At 40.2% G+C, this 17,641-nt stretch overlaps 1 protein-coding gene across 3 annotated transcripts in view; it reads left to right on the top strand.

The window, feature by feature from the left end:
- Positions 1–17,641, top strand: part of DOCK10 (dedicator of cytokinesis 10) — a 165,755-nt gene that overhangs the window by 46,198 nt on the left and 101,916 nt on the right. For all 3 annotated transcript variants that reach the window (XM_086467803.1, XM_086467802.1, XM_086467800.1), the window contains exon 2: positions 16,770–16,889. In XM_086467803.1, coding sequence (XP_086323929.1) covers positions 16,770–16,889 — 120 coding nt within the window. The remainder of the gene's footprint in view (positions 1–16,769; positions 16,890–17,641) is intronic.

The raw sequence follows: 17,641 nt of genomic DNA, 5'->3' as shown, positions 1-17,641 counted from the left end.
ATCATAGACTGATACTGAACATTTAATTCCAAAAGACCATCTCTTCTTGATCTCCACACCACCCCCCACCCCCCCTGCCTAGTCTTTGATGACAAAGGGATGGGGAGGGAGGTAGCTAGGGCTTCCTGCATTATCTGGTAGCTGCTCTGTTTCTGATCCTAGTGTAGTGATCTGCTTTACCTATCCAGCATGAAGCTTTTAGGAAGTGCAGTTTTTACATGCATTCACAAACCACTACAGAACCCACACTATTCCTAATGCCTGGAAGATGCACATAAGGCAAACGTGGCATACAGTCATTGGCACATGGGTTTTAGTCTTGCAGTCCCATGAGCAGATTTTTGGCAATGATATTTTAAAATACGTGCAGTGTGTTGCCACTCACTACAATCAGTTCCCTAGCAAGCACTCTGACCACAGAAGAGTGGTCTTATATCTGATATGGCTTGCTTTGTCCCAATGCATAACTGACTTCTAGAAGCATTACCCTGCTGCACTGTTTGGGTGTGACAGAAAGCAATAGTGGGCTTGCTGGGAGACTGAGATTGAAGATCAGGCAAGGAATATATGAAAAGCAGCATCAATATGTATTAATACAGTTTATCCACTGGCACTGTCTGCATGTTATTTGATATTGACTGTGTTGAGTATACCAGCAAGGTCTCCGAATTTTATGACTTCAGCATCCTACATCCACCATATGGGACAGAGAAGGCTGGAAAGCTATGTGGAGTAATTTTTTTAACAACAACAAACAATATTTTTTTTTTTCCAAAAAAAAAAGAGGTAACCCTTTGTGACCTTCTCCAGGGTACCATATTTGTTGTTGTTCTCACTGGTACCTGAGCTGATAGCTGCCTGCTGGCCATGTGCTAAAGTCATGGTCATGAAGTGTAGATTGTTTCTCTTTCTATTCGAAGGGCTGGGTGTTTGTCATGGCTGCCATCCTTTGATTTTTCTTCAACAACTCTATTGCTACGGGTCTACCAGGAATTCTGACATGCTGGAAATGCCACAAGCCATTCAAGGGAGGTAGGCAGGTATCTCATCTGCACTCTGCCAAGTGGTAGAGCATTAAGTTTGTCAGCCGAATTTCTCAGTACTGGTCTACGCTGCAGAGGCTGCCTGAATGGTAGTGTCACTGTCACTGCAGTGCTCTTAGTTTATAAATGAAACAAGTTTTATTATGAGAAGTTTGTCTTTCATTTCGGAAACTTAATTTCAGAATAGGCATAATATGCAGTTGATGCAGCTTTTTTCAGCAAAATGAGTTTCCTCACTTGTTAGTTAACCTATCTTTCTCAAATCTGCTAAACAAAAGGCCCAAGTCAGGATTAGGTACGTAATGACTGTGGATGTGCAATTATTTGTACGTACGTGGGCATAAGTCAGGACTATGTTTTTGACTTGCACTCTGTACATGTCAGCATTGCCCTTGGACAGAAGCCCTGAGCTCAAGGAAAGCGTTCATTCCCTGAAACTTGCTATGAATTTGATCTTTGCATATGATTCCCACCCTCCTCGTATATTTGAAAAAAAAGTACATTAAAAATTAAAATGCCAGTGTGGCTAACTGAAGCATCATTTCTCCATCATTCTTGGAGGGAGATGGTAGATTATATTATTTTAGGACAGTATGGTGAATTCAGTACTTGCTACATAGCAACTCAATTATTCAGCCTGTTTTGGAGTGTATTTTGTGTTAGTTGAAGATACAGACTTTAGGGACTGAGTTTTTGTACGTGTGGCTGCTAGCAAAGCGCTAGTGAAATTAATTTTCTAGTGATTGCATGATGTACTGTAGCAGTGGATTAGTTTTGTCCAGCAGTACATTTTTACATATTGCTGTATGTAAATAAATTCAAACTGAAGTCAATGGAGCCTGAAAGTGAATAGATCTAAGAGGGAAGTAAATTAAGTTGGACAGAAGCTCTAGAAGTGTAGGAAAACAGAATAAAAAAGTTATTAAAGAACCTGTGACCCCTATCTGAAAACTGAATGCTAGTGGCTCTGAAGCAAAGGGAATGCATAGCTATTCCTTAACAGGAATAGAGATATCAAATTTATTATTTTTCCTATCTAGATATTAACAAGATTCTTCAAAATGCTGGGAACAGATGGAAATGTTCAGCAAAGACAGCAGAGCAGAGGGCAATTAAACACTGAAGTGACTACCTTACATATTTTTTTTTATTTTTTGAGGCACTTCCACATCCTTATTGTGACTATAAATTGGGAAAAGTAGCTCACAAACGTAAACCAAGGCTCATGGATTTCCTGTGACCTCTTTTCTTGGGGTAACTTGTGGTATGGATAATACTTCTAACCTTATACATAATAGTTCTGAGTTTAAAAGCAGTGCAGGAGCTTTATTCATATTAGTGTAACCAATTTTATGATCATAAAGTACTTTGATATCTTTCTTTTAATATCTCTAATTGAAGAGATAGAGAAGTCTGAGGAAAAATCAAAAAATCTTCTACAGTCACACTGATGCTAATAAAGTTTGCTTTGTACTTCTACAAGCATTATTAGACATTTGATTGGTGATGTTATTCGCCATTACAAGTGTAGAGGCATTTGCATTCAAAACAGATCTAAGAAAGTGGAATCTTTATTTGCAGTTCCTTACTATTAGTTCTGTTTGTATCTCTGTGTAATTGCTGTAGGTTATTTGTCATTCATTGCTTCAACCTTTTAGTGCCTTGGTGTTGAGAAAATATAATGCTCAGTGCCTTTAGCATTGAGTCTGAAAAACTGTCTGTCAGAGATATGAAAATAAATGATGTAATAATATTAGCAATGATAATCATTTGGACAAAAGATACTGGAGTAAATCGGATAAGGAATAGCTGGAAATGAACCTAAGTTCATCTTTAGTATTATTTAGGAGTAACACAGGTTCATCAAAGTTTCAGGAAGCGGCGTCGAACCTCATCTCAGAGGAAAGGATGCCGTGGAAGGCCCCTTAGTGCTGCTGGGGGCAGGACGCTGGGAGAGAGCCTTCCCAAGGAAAGGAAAGATGGGGCTCAGCTCATACTGTGTGACAGTTAGAGAAAGGAGTGGATAGGTCAAGGAGCCTCGGAGAGGAATTGATACCTGCTTAAAATTAAGCCAGCAGAGCTGATGGATCCAGCATTAAATTTAACTTATGGCAAGGACCTCTTGCATTGGCAGCAGTCAGCTATGTTATATGAGAGGCACTTGGGACTCAGTATAGATAGTGTGGTGGTTTGAGAGAAAACAAGGGTGATTCCAACTTGGTTAATGTTGCGGTGCTATATTGGTAGCCACTTGAAATGTCTGCATACCTTGGCAAAGGGTTTCTGTTGTCTTTTCTGTTTTCTAGTGCCAGACACAGATGCTTTTTGCTGCTAAGTAGGAGTACAGTGATATCTGTCTTAAGCAGTTGCACAGCAGGCTGGTAACACTCAGTTTAAAGGCAGTGATCTTCTCAAAGACAAAGCTAAATGACAAAGATAATGATGAGATGGGCTTTTAATTCATGAGGTTGCACCATGTTTTAACTGTGAAAGATGAAAGCAAACTAATCAGACCAATGCGTGGTTTTATAGTGCTCAGGTCAGACATGCTGGGCTCAATGTGACTGCTCTTCTGGCGTGGAAGTCCTGCATGTGGAACAATCATGTGGAAATTCTGTAGAGGTTTGTTACTTTGGATCAAATGTCACTAACACTGAAAAATGCATGAAAGAGTTCATAGAACTCAGAATTATTTGCTAGAAAGAAAAAGAAAAAAAAGATGGTGCTCAGGGTAAAGTTGCAGATCTCGGAGCACTTAATTGAAACAAGTTGTGAAAAAGATGCTTATTGTCCAATTTGCAAAAAATCCAGAATGAAAAAGCAAAAAAACTATCAATTTGTCTTAGTTATGCACACTGATATTAGGTAAAAATAAAAAAAAAAAACCCTAATGCATGCCACATAAAGACTATGTGCCTAGGAGAATGCAGCCTTGCTGCTACAGCAGGAAGAATCCTCAACTGGAACAAAGGAGAAGAAAAGGGTCTGTGTGTGTGCATGCACGTGTGTGAGCAGTGAGGGGGTTTGTTCGGCTTTAAAAGACCTTTGTGCCCTGCTAGCCTTCAGACAGCTGAGCATTGGGCGAGTCTCCTACCTTAATTAAGGATAGTTTGATTGCCTGTGTCACTGCTCCTGTTGCCTCTGTGGTTCGGAGGCACTGAGTGAGGGGCTCCTAACCTGTCAGGGTGCTGCTGTGATTGCCCCGTGTGGAGTAGCAGGGTGAGGGAGCTGCTGTGATAGCCTCTGCATGGGGCATCTGGGGAACAAGCTCTGTCTGGCAGCTTTACTCTCACCTGAGGTGGGAGCAGCGTTGAAGCAAGCAGTGGTTTGTCATAGTTGGCACTTCCAAAACCAGGTTTTTACAAGCCAAAAATGTATTTTGGATATTAGCATATAAATTTATCTATTTTTCCCTTTTTATAACTGTCTGCAGATTTAGGAATTTTGTAGGGTGTTTCCTCTTATTGATGTTCCATGCACTTTGAAAAGGGAATTGGTACTTTGATGCAAAAGAGAAATGATTCTGGGCTTCAGCGGCATGAACCTGTTGCTGCGTGCTCAAAGCCTGCTACCGAGGGGCTCAGTAGGAGGTGGTTTTGTGAATGCCTTTTTTAAGCTTGCAGACATATGTGCACATGAAATAAGAGTGCAGCCGTTTTGGCTTTCGAATTGGGGAGGGTGATGAGGAGAAAGGATGTAATGAGTTTTGAGACAAAGATAGATGTTCAGTTGCAAGTGTTTTTTCTACAACTTCCTATTTTGATTTGCATTAGAGGCGGGGGCTGGGTATATTTATGGTTTACTGAGACACTCTTGCCTTAATAGCAGAATATTGTTCACAGGAAGAAATGAGTTATTGCTGGGGTTCTTCTTCTTTCTGTTCAGTTACTGTGGATACAGCATGTAAGTTTTAGACATACTTCCCCCTTGAACAGTATATGCAGCTTCCAGTTGTTATGCTGAAGCTGCTGAAGGAAAGAGGTTAAAGGAGCATAGTCTTTAAAGACAGGTTTGTTTGCTGCTTGAATTCCTACGGGTACAATGAGCTTTCGCGGGAGATTCAGAAGGGAGCCCAGTGAACTGAGGAGGAAGAGAAGGACCGTTAGGCGAGTGAATCAAGGAGAAATTCACAGATTAAGCTGTGTAAGTATGCACCTCTTCTTCCATCTCTTCTACAAAATTGCTAAGATTACAGGTCAGACACTCTTCAGGAGTGGAGAGAGATGGATTTATTCCTTGTTGTGTGTGTAGGATTGACTGAGTCTTGTCAATCTGTGGTGAGGTACTGAACATTGAAGAATGATTACTGAAGTCTGAGACTGAAGCATGGGGAGTTCAGGAGTTTATAGAACTCGAGTGCATTAAGAAAACTTGTATAGTATCACATTATTGATCAGACACGTACTGATAGCATTGTGTGATAGTTTCTCTGGTGCTTGGTAACACCTGCTTGGTAGTTCCATGAAAATCCATAATGCTGCTTTTGGAGTACAAAGTTACTCTGTGCTATTTCAGATCTCACAATCTGCTGTGGGCAATTTGTGCCTCTTGAGGCCAGGAGGAGGAGGAGAAAGCCACTTTCCTCCTGCAGTACAGGGAGCAAATGGACAAAGCTCCAGAGCCCTTGGTGGAAAGCTGGAGCGGGGTTCTGCCCTGCGAGGTAGACTGCAGCTTTGCCAGTGGTGGCTTTGGGCCAGGACTGTGCCTCCCAAAACTCTACTGTGTGACACTGGGCAGCTCACGTTAACTATGTTGTGCCTAAGCTTTCCTGACTGAAATTGAAACTGCAGACAATTTTAGGTAAAACACTTAAGAGCCTTCTGTTGAGAAGCCTTAGGCAAGTACTGGGTTTCAGTGTATTCTCTTACCTTGAGAGATTACTTTAGATGTCAAATGTTTAATGGATTCCCCAAGAATGATTTGGAGACAGTGGATCTTTTTCTTCATGGCAAAAGCTTTGTATATCCAGTTACAAGCTATGTTTGCATGTGCATGCTGGAGGCTCTTTCAAGGCTATTCTGCATGTCTGGTGTAACAAAAATCAGTGATAATCTCATTAACTTTTTTAAATAGGAAGGAAAACGACTTTGCAGTTGTAACACTTGGTCACAGATTGATTAAGATGGTCTGTGGTTCATCTAGTAGACTGGGTTTACTTGCAACTAGCTGCCATTTTAGATAGACATTTTATATGGAAATGGATCTTTTTGACATGGCTACTTTACAGTGTAGTTCCTGCTGCCCTGAGCTGTTGGTATACAGTCGAAAATACGAAGTTTAAGCTTTGTGATCTTGGGTCCCAAGAATGAATGCTGGTGGTGCTGCTGAAAGCATCTAACCCTGGCAGTTCACAGGACTTTGGTAGGAGGTAGGCACTGCTGCTTGACTTACCCTCTTAAATCCTGGTAAGGAGGGATTTTTGCCATTATTGTACACATCCTGACTATATGTGAATAGTGCTCATCAGAAGTTGTTGAAGCCTTACAGGAAGGTATGACTGTTGATAAAACAAGGCCTAAATAATAACAATAAATCAGTAGCCTGTCTGCAGATAGGGAGGAATATATTTGTTCATTTTTGCCTGCATCCTGAGATAACAGAGGCTGACAGTCTGTTCAATGCACTGGTGCCAAAGAACCTTTAAATTGTTCTGATTTCTAAGAGTCAATAAAATGTATAATTTTTTTGTCATTTATGATTTATAACCGTGTGCCTGTTGCCTTAAATTGGAAATAGATAACATACCTTTTTCATCAGAGGCTTGTGGTTCACATGACACTTCCTGTGAAGTGGCTGGCTGCTGTAATGTCAGGGACGTAACTCAGGTTTTCAGGGGGAATCTGTTCTGATTTCTGTTCTTTTCAGACATAAGATAGACTAAGATGTGGTCACTGTGTCATGTTATTTTGTGAACATATTTCTCAATAGTTTCTTTAGCCCTTGGGAAACACAGGCACACTTGGCTTTACTTTTGTGGCTTGTGACCTGTGTCTTTCTACCCAATATTTCGTAACTGGAGCATGTTAAATCTTTGGCCTACAGGCACTTTTTGCTATTAACCAGAAGCCAATCTCTCCTTCATGCATCAGTCCTCTGCACCTCTGATGCTGCAGATTTCAAAGTGGTATTAGCTCCTACTGCAGCTGGTAAAGTCTTTTGTGTATGAACACCTTACTAAAAGAGGGCATTTCTTGATATACTACATTTAGACCTGTATTTTCTGTAGATGGACTTGTATTATTTGCTGGAAACTTTTTTTTTTGTAAGACTAATTACGATCTGATTAGTTTAAATTGATTGTAAGCTGTTGATCGAGCTCAGTGTGGTTGACCAGATTTTGCTCTCATTTACGTTCTCTGTGTGTAAATGACTTGATATCTAGATAATTGATTGGGGAGGGTAGTTGATGTCACAGAAACGATTATAATTTTAACATCACTATGAGAGCTGAGTTTATAATGGTCATGTACAGTTGATACTAAGTTTTACAGGTAACACCTCGGTGGAAATACTAACAATTATTTACTCGGATATGTAGCATGCAAAATATCTATAACTCATGAAGAGATAAGCAACAACACTGTAGGTAGAAAAAGGGAGATAACACTGAGTAAATGAGATTTGCCCTATAGGACAGTGACTTATTACTAAGTACTCTCTAGAAGTCACATGGTATCTTTGAAAAGTTTATTTAGCACTAATGCAAATATTTTTGTCAGTTGTTTTTGCTTCAGGGGCTTCTGAAGTGGTTGAGACCCTTTCAAAAAAGCTATTTGCTCAGTCTACAGGTGTAGTACTTCACACATCTGAATTTTAGTATTTAAGTGAAAATGGGCAATGTAGTTTGCTTATGCACTGTGTTGCAACTTCATTATCAGGCTTAGAATAGCGATCAAAGTCTTTAGCATCAGAGCATGATCTAATGAACAGGCATTAGAGTTCTCCCTTTGGTCTTTAAAAAAAAAGGTCTCTTGTGTACTATAAAACCAAAGTCTACTAAAAAGAAACCTTCATTTTCAAAGTAAATAAAAACATTTTTAAAGACAGTTCTGTGTTGTGCACCGTGTTATGTAAAATATCTTCCTGTTCTAGCAACAGGTTTGTGCTAGATGAGCCTGGTGGAGGGGTGGGTGAGCAGGGAACACCTGGGACACCCTCCCTCCTGTCTGTCCTTCCCCTGAACCTGGGCACAGATGACTGTGGGTAGATCGCTCCATCTCCCTTATTCATCTGGTTTGCACAAACAGAGAGGACTGGTTTGCTCTGATGTTGTTGCTACAATCAGTTCTATTACTGCTGTATAGATGCTGTAGGTGTCAGAGCTGGGTTTCTAACTTTGCTCTGAGCGCCAACTGAGTGCCACTTGTGGGCAAAAGTTGGGAGTATGTTTGGTTTTTTTAATGTAAGTTTTCCGTAGACTACAATGACTCTCTCTATATATGTGAAGTTATGTATATATATATGTGTATGTGTGTGTGTGTATATGCAGTCAGAAGTGCTGTTTATATAAACTTTGTACTGGAAGCTTAAAAGCTTTGATCAAATCCAAACATTTTGTAAATGTTCCTGTTTGTGACCGTGACCTTCTCGCCTGAGACCATGCTAGAAAAAGTGAACGTGAAGCAAAAAGTGTTTACAGAATAGTTGAACTAGAGTCACTTCAGCATCCTCTTTGTGGTGCCCAGGGCAGGAGAATTCACTTGTCCTTCCCTGGGGTGAAGTGATTGCTGATGAGGCCAGTGGCCGGTGGAGCGCTCCAGCTCTGTGTCAGCAGGTCCTTTTTGCTTCACCTTCCAGTGCATCCTACATGTCTGTTCAGATGTCTGTATGAAGATGAGTGAATCACATCTTTGGCTTTTTCTTGCTTCATGAATAGATTCAGCATGGTAACTTTAAAGAAAACCTATTGTTACTGTAACTGCACTTTTTTTTCTAGCTACGGTCAGATAAGGGAAGTGAAGTGGCTGAGTTTTGCCAGGCTAGAGGTCCGTGTAAATTAAACTTAAAAAAAGCCCCTTAAGCTACCTTACAAGTCTTTCTTGTTTTTCCCCTGAAGTGACCTATGGGCAAATATTTAGTCTAGGCTTCAGAAGTACTCACTATTTAGAAGCTGACATTTTTGACGTTTTGAAAAGCCAATACGTGAAATTTAATTTTAAAACTTAGCAGTTTCTTTAGAGATCTTATTGTCAGTAGCATGATAATGCTGATTTTGGTAATTTTCTGACTAAATGAAATTTGTTTATCCCCTTCCTAAAAAGAGTTTCCAGCTACTGCATAAACACGTTTTGCAGACTATATTGGTAGTTTTAGGTAATGTTTAAAATGGCAAGTGCTAGTCATTGAAGATGAACATGTGTACGTGCCCGTGCATATATACCTTCCAGAATCAGAAAGTGAGACTACCATGCCAGGTATATAATCATAGTTGAGAAATCGAATTCGGGAAACACTTGTGACTTAAGCATGAAGCATCCCCTCGCTCCCCCTAGCATGGATGCTTTGCTGAGCCAACAGTCCTGTGTGGCACGCACGTTTTAACCGTGAGAGAGATTGTTTTACGAGGCCTAGTGCTTTCAAAATTCGTAATGAAAGCAAGGATAAATTCTAACTTGAGAAATAAAACATAATAGAAAGAGTAAGGTCACTCCCAGTTGCCTGAGAACAGGTCTCTGTGGTTTGCGTAGTCTTAACCCTGGTCGCTTGTTGGTCGGCTTGCTGGAGAAGTTATGTGTCTGTGTGCCACTGAAGTCTCTGACGGCTGCAGCCGGCCTATCGCTTAAAATGAAAATGACCTGGAAAATATGTAAAGTAGACCTTTATAGATTTTGATCCACAAAACAATGGTAATTTCCAATGTAAGCAATTAGGATTCATCCCATCCCAGCTTTATTTGTACAGAGTAAGTCTCTCATTTAGTCAGGCAAATCCCTTAGTGGTGTCAATCAGAATTTTCTTTGAATAAAGAGGCTTTAATGAAAGAAGATGACTTTTCACGTTCTTTATTTGCAGCAGGATCTTCCACAGTTTTCCCTGCCTTTGTGCTGCTTAAGCTGATAGGTACTGTAGCATTCTGGAAACGAATTTCTGAATCACTAGAAATTTGAGGGTTTGAATCTTTTTGTAATTCTTTGCAACTTTCTCTGTACCAGAATCTTGTGGGAACTGGCAATCCCGTTAATGAAATTTATTGGCATGTCGACTTCCCTGCTGACACTGAAGAGTGTATCAGTTGTGCTGTGCAGCCCTGAAAGACTGACTAGATTCTTTCCAAGTGCAATTCTCCAAGGTTTACTGAAAGACATGACAAATTGAACATTTTGGACCTGACAAGTGAATGTGTTTAGGGTGGAAGGGAGGCAGTGTCACAGAAAATTTTCTTTGTATCACTAATTTTAAGAAATTTGTTGACTGTGGATCACATACTGAGCCAAATGTAGCCTTTGTAACGTGTCCAGAGAGTTTGTTGATTGTAAATCAGTGCATACCAGGCCAAGCAATCGTAAAAATGGCTACATCTAAAATAAAAGGAGGGACCATCTGCTTGCTGGTTCTGGTTGTGCTTCCCTGTCCTTTCCCCGAATACCTTTTGCACACCCTGAATTTCCTCCCCTGTGCTTGAAATGCAAAACTTATTTTCCTTAAGGAAAACGTGTAACATGATGTGCAGCATGCTGGGAGCGGCAGGAGGGCAGGCCTGTGGGGTGCGAGCATTTTGAGTTGATCAGACCTTCACTCCCAGCTCAGCAGCTTGTGGGTGTTGGGTACACCATTGTCCCCAGGTGGCTGTACTGTCTCTGCTTACTGGGTGCCACTACTGCTGTGGGACTCGCTGCAAGGAGCATATTGGGTCATCTGGCTGCTCACCCATCATCTCAGCTGGTGGGGGGGAAAAGGTGCGCCCAATGCAGATACCCTTCCAGTGGAAATCATCCCAGGCATCAAACTGCTGTACCCTAATGGCAAAAAGAGGTGTACGTTGGTCCTACAAAAAAGCAAAAGCTTTTGTGACTCCATAAAAAGCTAATGGTTTTCTAACCTCAACTTCAGCACCTTGAATATTGAGGCAGCTGTGGCTAGCACACGTCAGAGGTGCTGGGTAGTCTGTATTGCTAGCATGTCTGAAGACAGGGTTAAATTCAGCCTTTACACTACACCTCCTCGAAAAGTCATGGGGTCTTGACTGTTCTTTAGCTTCAGGTTGGAGAGGCTTGGTAAAGAAATACTTAAATTGGCCCACCCTGGTGGAATAAAATTAACTACATATATTACCCATATAAAAAAAAAATAATCTGAAGTCATGTGTTATGCCAGAGACAGTATTTAACTGGGGAAAGGAAAGGAAGAACAAGAAGTGTGAGAAGCACTTCACATGTGTGTCATCCCAGAAAGTAATTTAACTTGCTGTTGTGAGTTTTAGTAGGATTTGGCTTAGTTAATAGTATCATTAAGAAGTCTATAAAAAAGAAGGAAAGTGATGCTGTTATTTCAGTAAGTAGTCCCTTCTCTTGTAAGTCTGCCCATTTCAGTATTTCAAATGTATACTAGAATTAGTTGTAATTTTAGACAAGTCATAGCTTGGATGAAATATAAAATCAGAGTCCTGCTTGATATGCCATCATAATTCTTTTGATTCTGTTTATGAACGTGCAGTGGATCCTCCTGTGACGAAGATATTTTAATCCAGGTAACTGAAGTCCAGCTTAAATTCTTTCTGTGCTATCTGTTTCTTTAATTTTCTTCTTCTTGGTATGGGGAAGAGAAGAAATTCATTTAAACATCTGTATTAAATTCAATACATTTTAGATACTCAGAATTTGGTGTCTGAGAATAATTAAAGCATTAGAAAATGATAGCATTTGGTCTAGTTTATTTTTAGAATGGGGAAGTGCTTGGGATGACTATCCAGAGACTACTGGTCTCAGTTACATCATTTCCTTGTTCAGTGAGTGTTCACAGAAATACGACTTTAGGAGGATGATGTACAAGTCATTTTATCCTATAATTATGAAGAGAAGATGGGTACTAGCATCAATGCACAATATGTGTGCAGCTGGAGGCAAGCCAGGTACTGTATCTGTTTCTGTAAAATCATTTATGTGGATGGTTTTGGTCATTATTGGGCAAAAATAATGCTTTTGTACCTGGACTAGAAGATGATGGCAATCAAGCTGTACATCACTGGAGGAATCTGGGCTTTCACCTGTGCCAAATTAAGTAGGTTTTATCCCTCTGTGATGTTGGCTCCTGCCGTCCTTAAAGATCTCTTCACTATTCAAAAAGAGTTTGAAAGAGTTGGCTCAACAACATGCAGAAGTATGGTCCACAACACTGTCAGGGTGTGAAGTAAATGGTGAGGAGTTGGAGAGTCCCTTTTTACTAGATGTATTCACAACCATTTCAGTACAACTAAATGTAATTCATTACTCACTTGAGATAGAGGATATAAAAAGCATTATAAAAGCCCAAGCCAGCATAATTTGATCTTGGCACAGATTGCTAGGTTGGTCTGTTTCCAAAAAGAACAGACAAGTTAAATTGTGAAGAGGCAGAACTATGGTTATTAAAATAGCTTTAAATCAGCCCTACTCATTTACAAATCTCTGCTAGTGCTTGCGGGAAGAAATTTGCTAATCCCAACTTCGCTGCTTCTGTTTGCCTGTGAAAGAAAACTGAGCAGTCATTCCACGCCTTCTAGAGCTAAACTGCTAACTAAAGCAGCTGCTACTTCCCATCACAAATGCAATACTAAGCATTGCAGTGCTAAGCTTTGCCAAATCCAATGGAGTCAGTGTTCACATTGCAAAGTCTTAAGGTTTGTGAGAACATGCAGAATTGATAAAGAGAGGCATCATGCTTATTATACTCTCATGCTTGGTGTTAGCAGGAGATGGACTAGATTATCTCTGCAGTCAGTGTATTGGCAAGGATGGGCTATTACTTGCATCTCTGATTCATGGGAGTTGGCATGATACAGTATTGCAATTTATGCAGGATTTTGCTGTAATGCTGCAGAAGGAAGAATGGCATTTTTCATTGCATCAATAGAAAAACATCACCATAAATATTGAAGTGCTTCACTGAAAAGCTTTGCAGTAATTTTGATAATGTCACATCTACTTATATTTAGTTACATTTCGGATGTGTAAACTTTCTGATAAGACTTCTCTGTTCACATCTGTTAAAATGTTTCCATCAGATCATGTGCTTTGCAGCACTGAGAGCAAAAGAATTAGTGCTGTGGGAACAGTGATGTTCATACTCTCGCTGTGTTTCTCTGCTTCAGGGTTTTCTCTTGAGTTGTATTCTTGTCTCGCATAATGACCTTGCAGCCGTCAAGGAGAAGTTTTCCCTTGGAGCATTTCAGAGAGCTATCAGGAGTGGCCTTTGAGTGCTGCCAGTTTCTGAAGAGAAAAAGAGAGGCCAGTGTGAAGTAGCTTACCCTACCTTCACCTGCATCTGAATATCTATGTGACGTTAATTTTGAAGGACATGTAGCTATTCTTACTTCAACATATCAGCAATTTCCAGGGGGAGGAAGGAATACCTCTTCATTCTGCCAGGCCCAGCAAAAAGGGTAGTTTCCATTGGTGTAGAGAAACTGCAAATACCACACATTTTTATGGGATTCCCCCACATTTCAAGAGAAGTCCCAAGATTTGTGGGATTCCCCAGCTTTTTATTAATCTATTACTTCAGTAGGAAGGGGGATGCTTATGTCATTTGCTTACTTTACATTTTTTTAAGAGATTTTGGAAGCTAACTTTCATGATGGTTCCAAGGAACATCTGACCAAGATTAATTTTGTGTTGACACACCTCTATTTTGAAGAGTGGTCATTTATGGTTTCAGTGGCATGTCTGACTTATTAAAAGTTGGGATTGTTGCAAAACCATTAGCCTAACAGTATCTGCTCTAGGAAGGGAGGGTTCTTGTTGTAGTCAATGTCACAAACTTTCTGCAGAAACTGTACATGTTTCAGTGAAACCGCCACACAGGAAAAATGCCTGCATGAAACACTTGTACCTCATAAATGTCACTGCACGTATTTTTTCACTTTGACTTCGAGTTTTCTTGTAAGTGGTTGCTATAAGGTTTCCTACTGAAGCTAACAGTTATGCTACTACAAGTTTGCTTTCTGCTAAACTGGGACTGAGTGAACTTATTTCAGACCTGGGCATTGTTCCCAAAATGAGTGGTACAGCAGAAATGGAACACTCAGTGTGCACTGTTTTTTTCTCTCCACATTTTAAGTCCTTGAAGCTTAAGTCTCTTTACGAATATGTAATAAATAGATACAATTGTAGATTTAATGTGATTTAATGAAGGCGAGTTTAAAGCTTGTAGCTAAGGAATGCTGTGGTGACTCAACATAACCTGAAAGGAAACAAGAGCGAGCTGTGCATAGTGAGATGCTTGGATGAGCCCGTTATGTTCCTGTGGGGAACCGCTGTCAGTACACAGCAGCCTGAAACCTCACTAAAGAATATGGCTGCTACTCAACCTGAACGTTTCTTGAGCAGGACTGGATATTAACGTGTCAGCTGGTACTGGCCAGGTCAAGTACCAGCTTGGGACAGTCTGTGGTAACATGGCTGGGTTAATAGGAAGTCTCATGTGTCCTCGTAGGGTGCCTTGTCTTACCTGAACATCACACACTGGGATACAGTACTGTCACAGAATCTAAATAAAATTTTAAAGCTGTTTCTTCCCATTTGGGCCTTTTGTGTTTTACAGGGGCCTTCCTCTAGATAAGTTTCTTTTTCTGTTAAACAACCCCAAGTTTTATTTTTATTTCAATCTCCCATTCGTAACTGTAATGCAAGACAGACAAGTGTTCTTGTATATCTCCAGATTCATTTGGAAAGAAATCTAACACGCTATCTGTGTGTCAGTATCCCTTTTTATTTCATTCATACAGACAGATCTTTTAGTGGTTTCCGGGGAATTGGTAGTTAAAAGATACACCATATTTAGGTAGGCTAAGTATTGCTTCTTTCCTCACTCTCTGTTGCATCCCACAGCAACATTCATGAATCAGTTTCCTGGGAAAAAGCTTTCAAAAAAGCTGTGTTTATTACTGTTATGTGTTGATCTTGCTTATCTTTTACAAGTCTTCAATGTCTCGGTATTAGTAGATAGTGGTTTTGGCCTGTGAATGTGAAATACTAATGATTTTTAGAAGTTTATTAACTCTTAAGCTGGCAAACAGGACTAAGAGAGTTAATAGACGGTTGGACGAACAGCTCCAACTTTCTAAATTGCATCTCCATCCTTGAAGGTTTTCAAGACTCATCTGGACAAGTTCCCAAGCAGCCTGACCCAGCTTGCCCTGCCTTGAGCAGGGGGTTGGATTAGATGACCTACAGAGGTCCTGAGTTAGTCTGTGACTCTATCATAAGCTGTTCAGCAATTTAATAACTTTCTAGGAACATGTGTATCCCAATGTTTTAATCTATTTTGTGTGGCTCTGTTACTGATAACTAAAACTTTTCCTAGATTCATTTGGTACAGGGAAACAGTGTTCACGAGGGCTGGGGAGAAATCTTGAGATGACTACAAAACAGGAACTCTCTAGAATGAAGTCAAAAGAGGGAGAGACTTGTATATTTGCACCATTATATGTATAATGGACTGTATGTGAATGATATATATGTAATCAAATATGATGGAGAAACATGAGATTGTCTGTTGGAAAAGTTTGGTTTATGGAGATGTGAAAGCTCTTTTCTCCAATACACCATGGTTTTTGTTTAGAGAAGAGGGAGGGGAAGCCTTTAAATGATTCTGGATAGCACAGTGCAAGAACAGTGGGTAAAGTACAGCTTAATTTCCACCATTACATCAGACTGAAAAAGTGTCTGCAGAAGTGTTTCTGCATTTGCTTTCCACTAGTGTCCTTTTTCTCTCTCATTACCTGCTTTTCCATCCCTTCTAGCAGTTCTCTTGCCCTTTCTCATTTACTCTTTCTGATGCTTCATTCTTTGAATTAAGCAAATGTTGTCATTCTAATACATGACTCTCCATTTGTTTAATGTATTCTAGAATGTCAGATGGGCTTCTCCTGGGTTTTTTTTGCGGTGTATTTTAAGACAGTGTGGCTTTACTTTTGTTTGGCTGTTCTTGTGGTGGTTTCTTACTTTACTGCTGTTTCTGGCAGTAATAGTACTATTAAGATGATACTAATCCTGTTTCTGACAAGAGAAATCATGGGGATGGGTGCCAGAAGAATAACCTTGGATTATTACCAAGTAAAACAATGTGATGACACTCAAAAGCTACCAGCAGTTCAAGAGGTGGGACCGTGTAAGACTGCGAAGAAATTAGTAGGTTACTTATTCTAGTATATATTAGCTCAAACTCATACCTATGTTCAGTTCAAATTGTGTCCATCTGTCTATTTGCCTACATGTATTTATGGAGAAAGAATGTTCCTGAGAATAACACATAAGTTACTGTGGTGGTTTTGGGCTCTGTAACAAGCTGACAAGATTGTTCAGATGGAGAATGACTGTTACAACTGGCACAACTTCCTCACTTCCCCTGTTCTTGCATGAGCTCAGCTGCAACAAGCTGGGAAGAATTGAGGGGCAGGGTGGGGGGAGAAGCTGTTCATACTTTACTTTGGTGTAAAAAAGGAAAAATGCAGCAGATCTCAGTTTATGAAGGGGGAGGAAGGCAAATTTGATTGTAGAGGGATTATCTGACCTTTTTTTTTTTCCACAGCAGGAAAAACCAAAACTCTTGGAGCCTTTGGATTATGAAGCTGTTATCACAGAGATTGAAAAAAATATTGGGGATAACCAGTTTAAGGATCTGATATTATTCCCCGATGATGACTTTTCAGTAAGTACAAGGCAAATATGTATTACTCTTTCTCTTAGGTTTGTCAGTTCATTTATTTATTTTATTTTCATTGCTAGAGGGAGAGACAGAAGTTGCCCAAGGGTTCTTTAAGATTTTCTTAATTTATGCATAATGTCTTCCTTCCCACCAAATCCACTGTTTTTTTCTCTGACATTTGTATATGAGTGAATTTGCTGTTCAGGATTAGACAAAGCTTGAAGCCCTGGTTGTTCCCAAATATATTTCAGGAACTCAGAAAATGTTATTCCATAACGTATACTTGTCTGTTTGCTCAGCACAGTGATAATTTGGTCAGTTCTAGAATCACTCCCAACTATTACAATCTGATTTAATAACACTTCTCTAACTTAAGTCCACTCTTTCTGATCCTATTCTGTTTAATGTATTTGGCCACTAGAATCAGACAGCCCGTGAGTCCTGTCTGCCTGCTCAAAGTCAGACTTTTTAGACAGTGGCTGTGACCTATTTCCAAGCTGTGTCATTGCAGACATTAGATTGCATAAGAAAGGTAAATCCAAACGGACTTGATTTTTGTTTGGTTTTGGCATTGTCTTAAATTCTTCTGCAGTGGGGTTTGAGATGTGGCATCTTGGGTGATGGGGGGTGCAGAGGTCCCAGTGCTGAGGCAGGCTTCCATGGTGGGGTGCTGACAGGCAGTGGATACCAGAACACGCAGCCATGGGGCTGCCTGACCTCATCCAGGTTCCATTGCTTGTCCTGGCAAGCTGCAA

Source organism: Leptosomus discolor, chromosome 7 (assembly GCF_034619465.1).
Source record: "Leptosomus discolor isolate bLepDis1 chromosome 7, bLepDis1.hap2, whole genome shotgun sequence".
In the NCBI taxonomy this organism is placed as follows: domain Eukaryota; kingdom Metazoa; phylum Chordata; class Aves; order Leptosomiformes; family Leptosomidae; genus Leptosomus; species Leptosomus discolor.
This window is presented reverse-complemented; position numbering and strand designations above follow the sequence as displayed.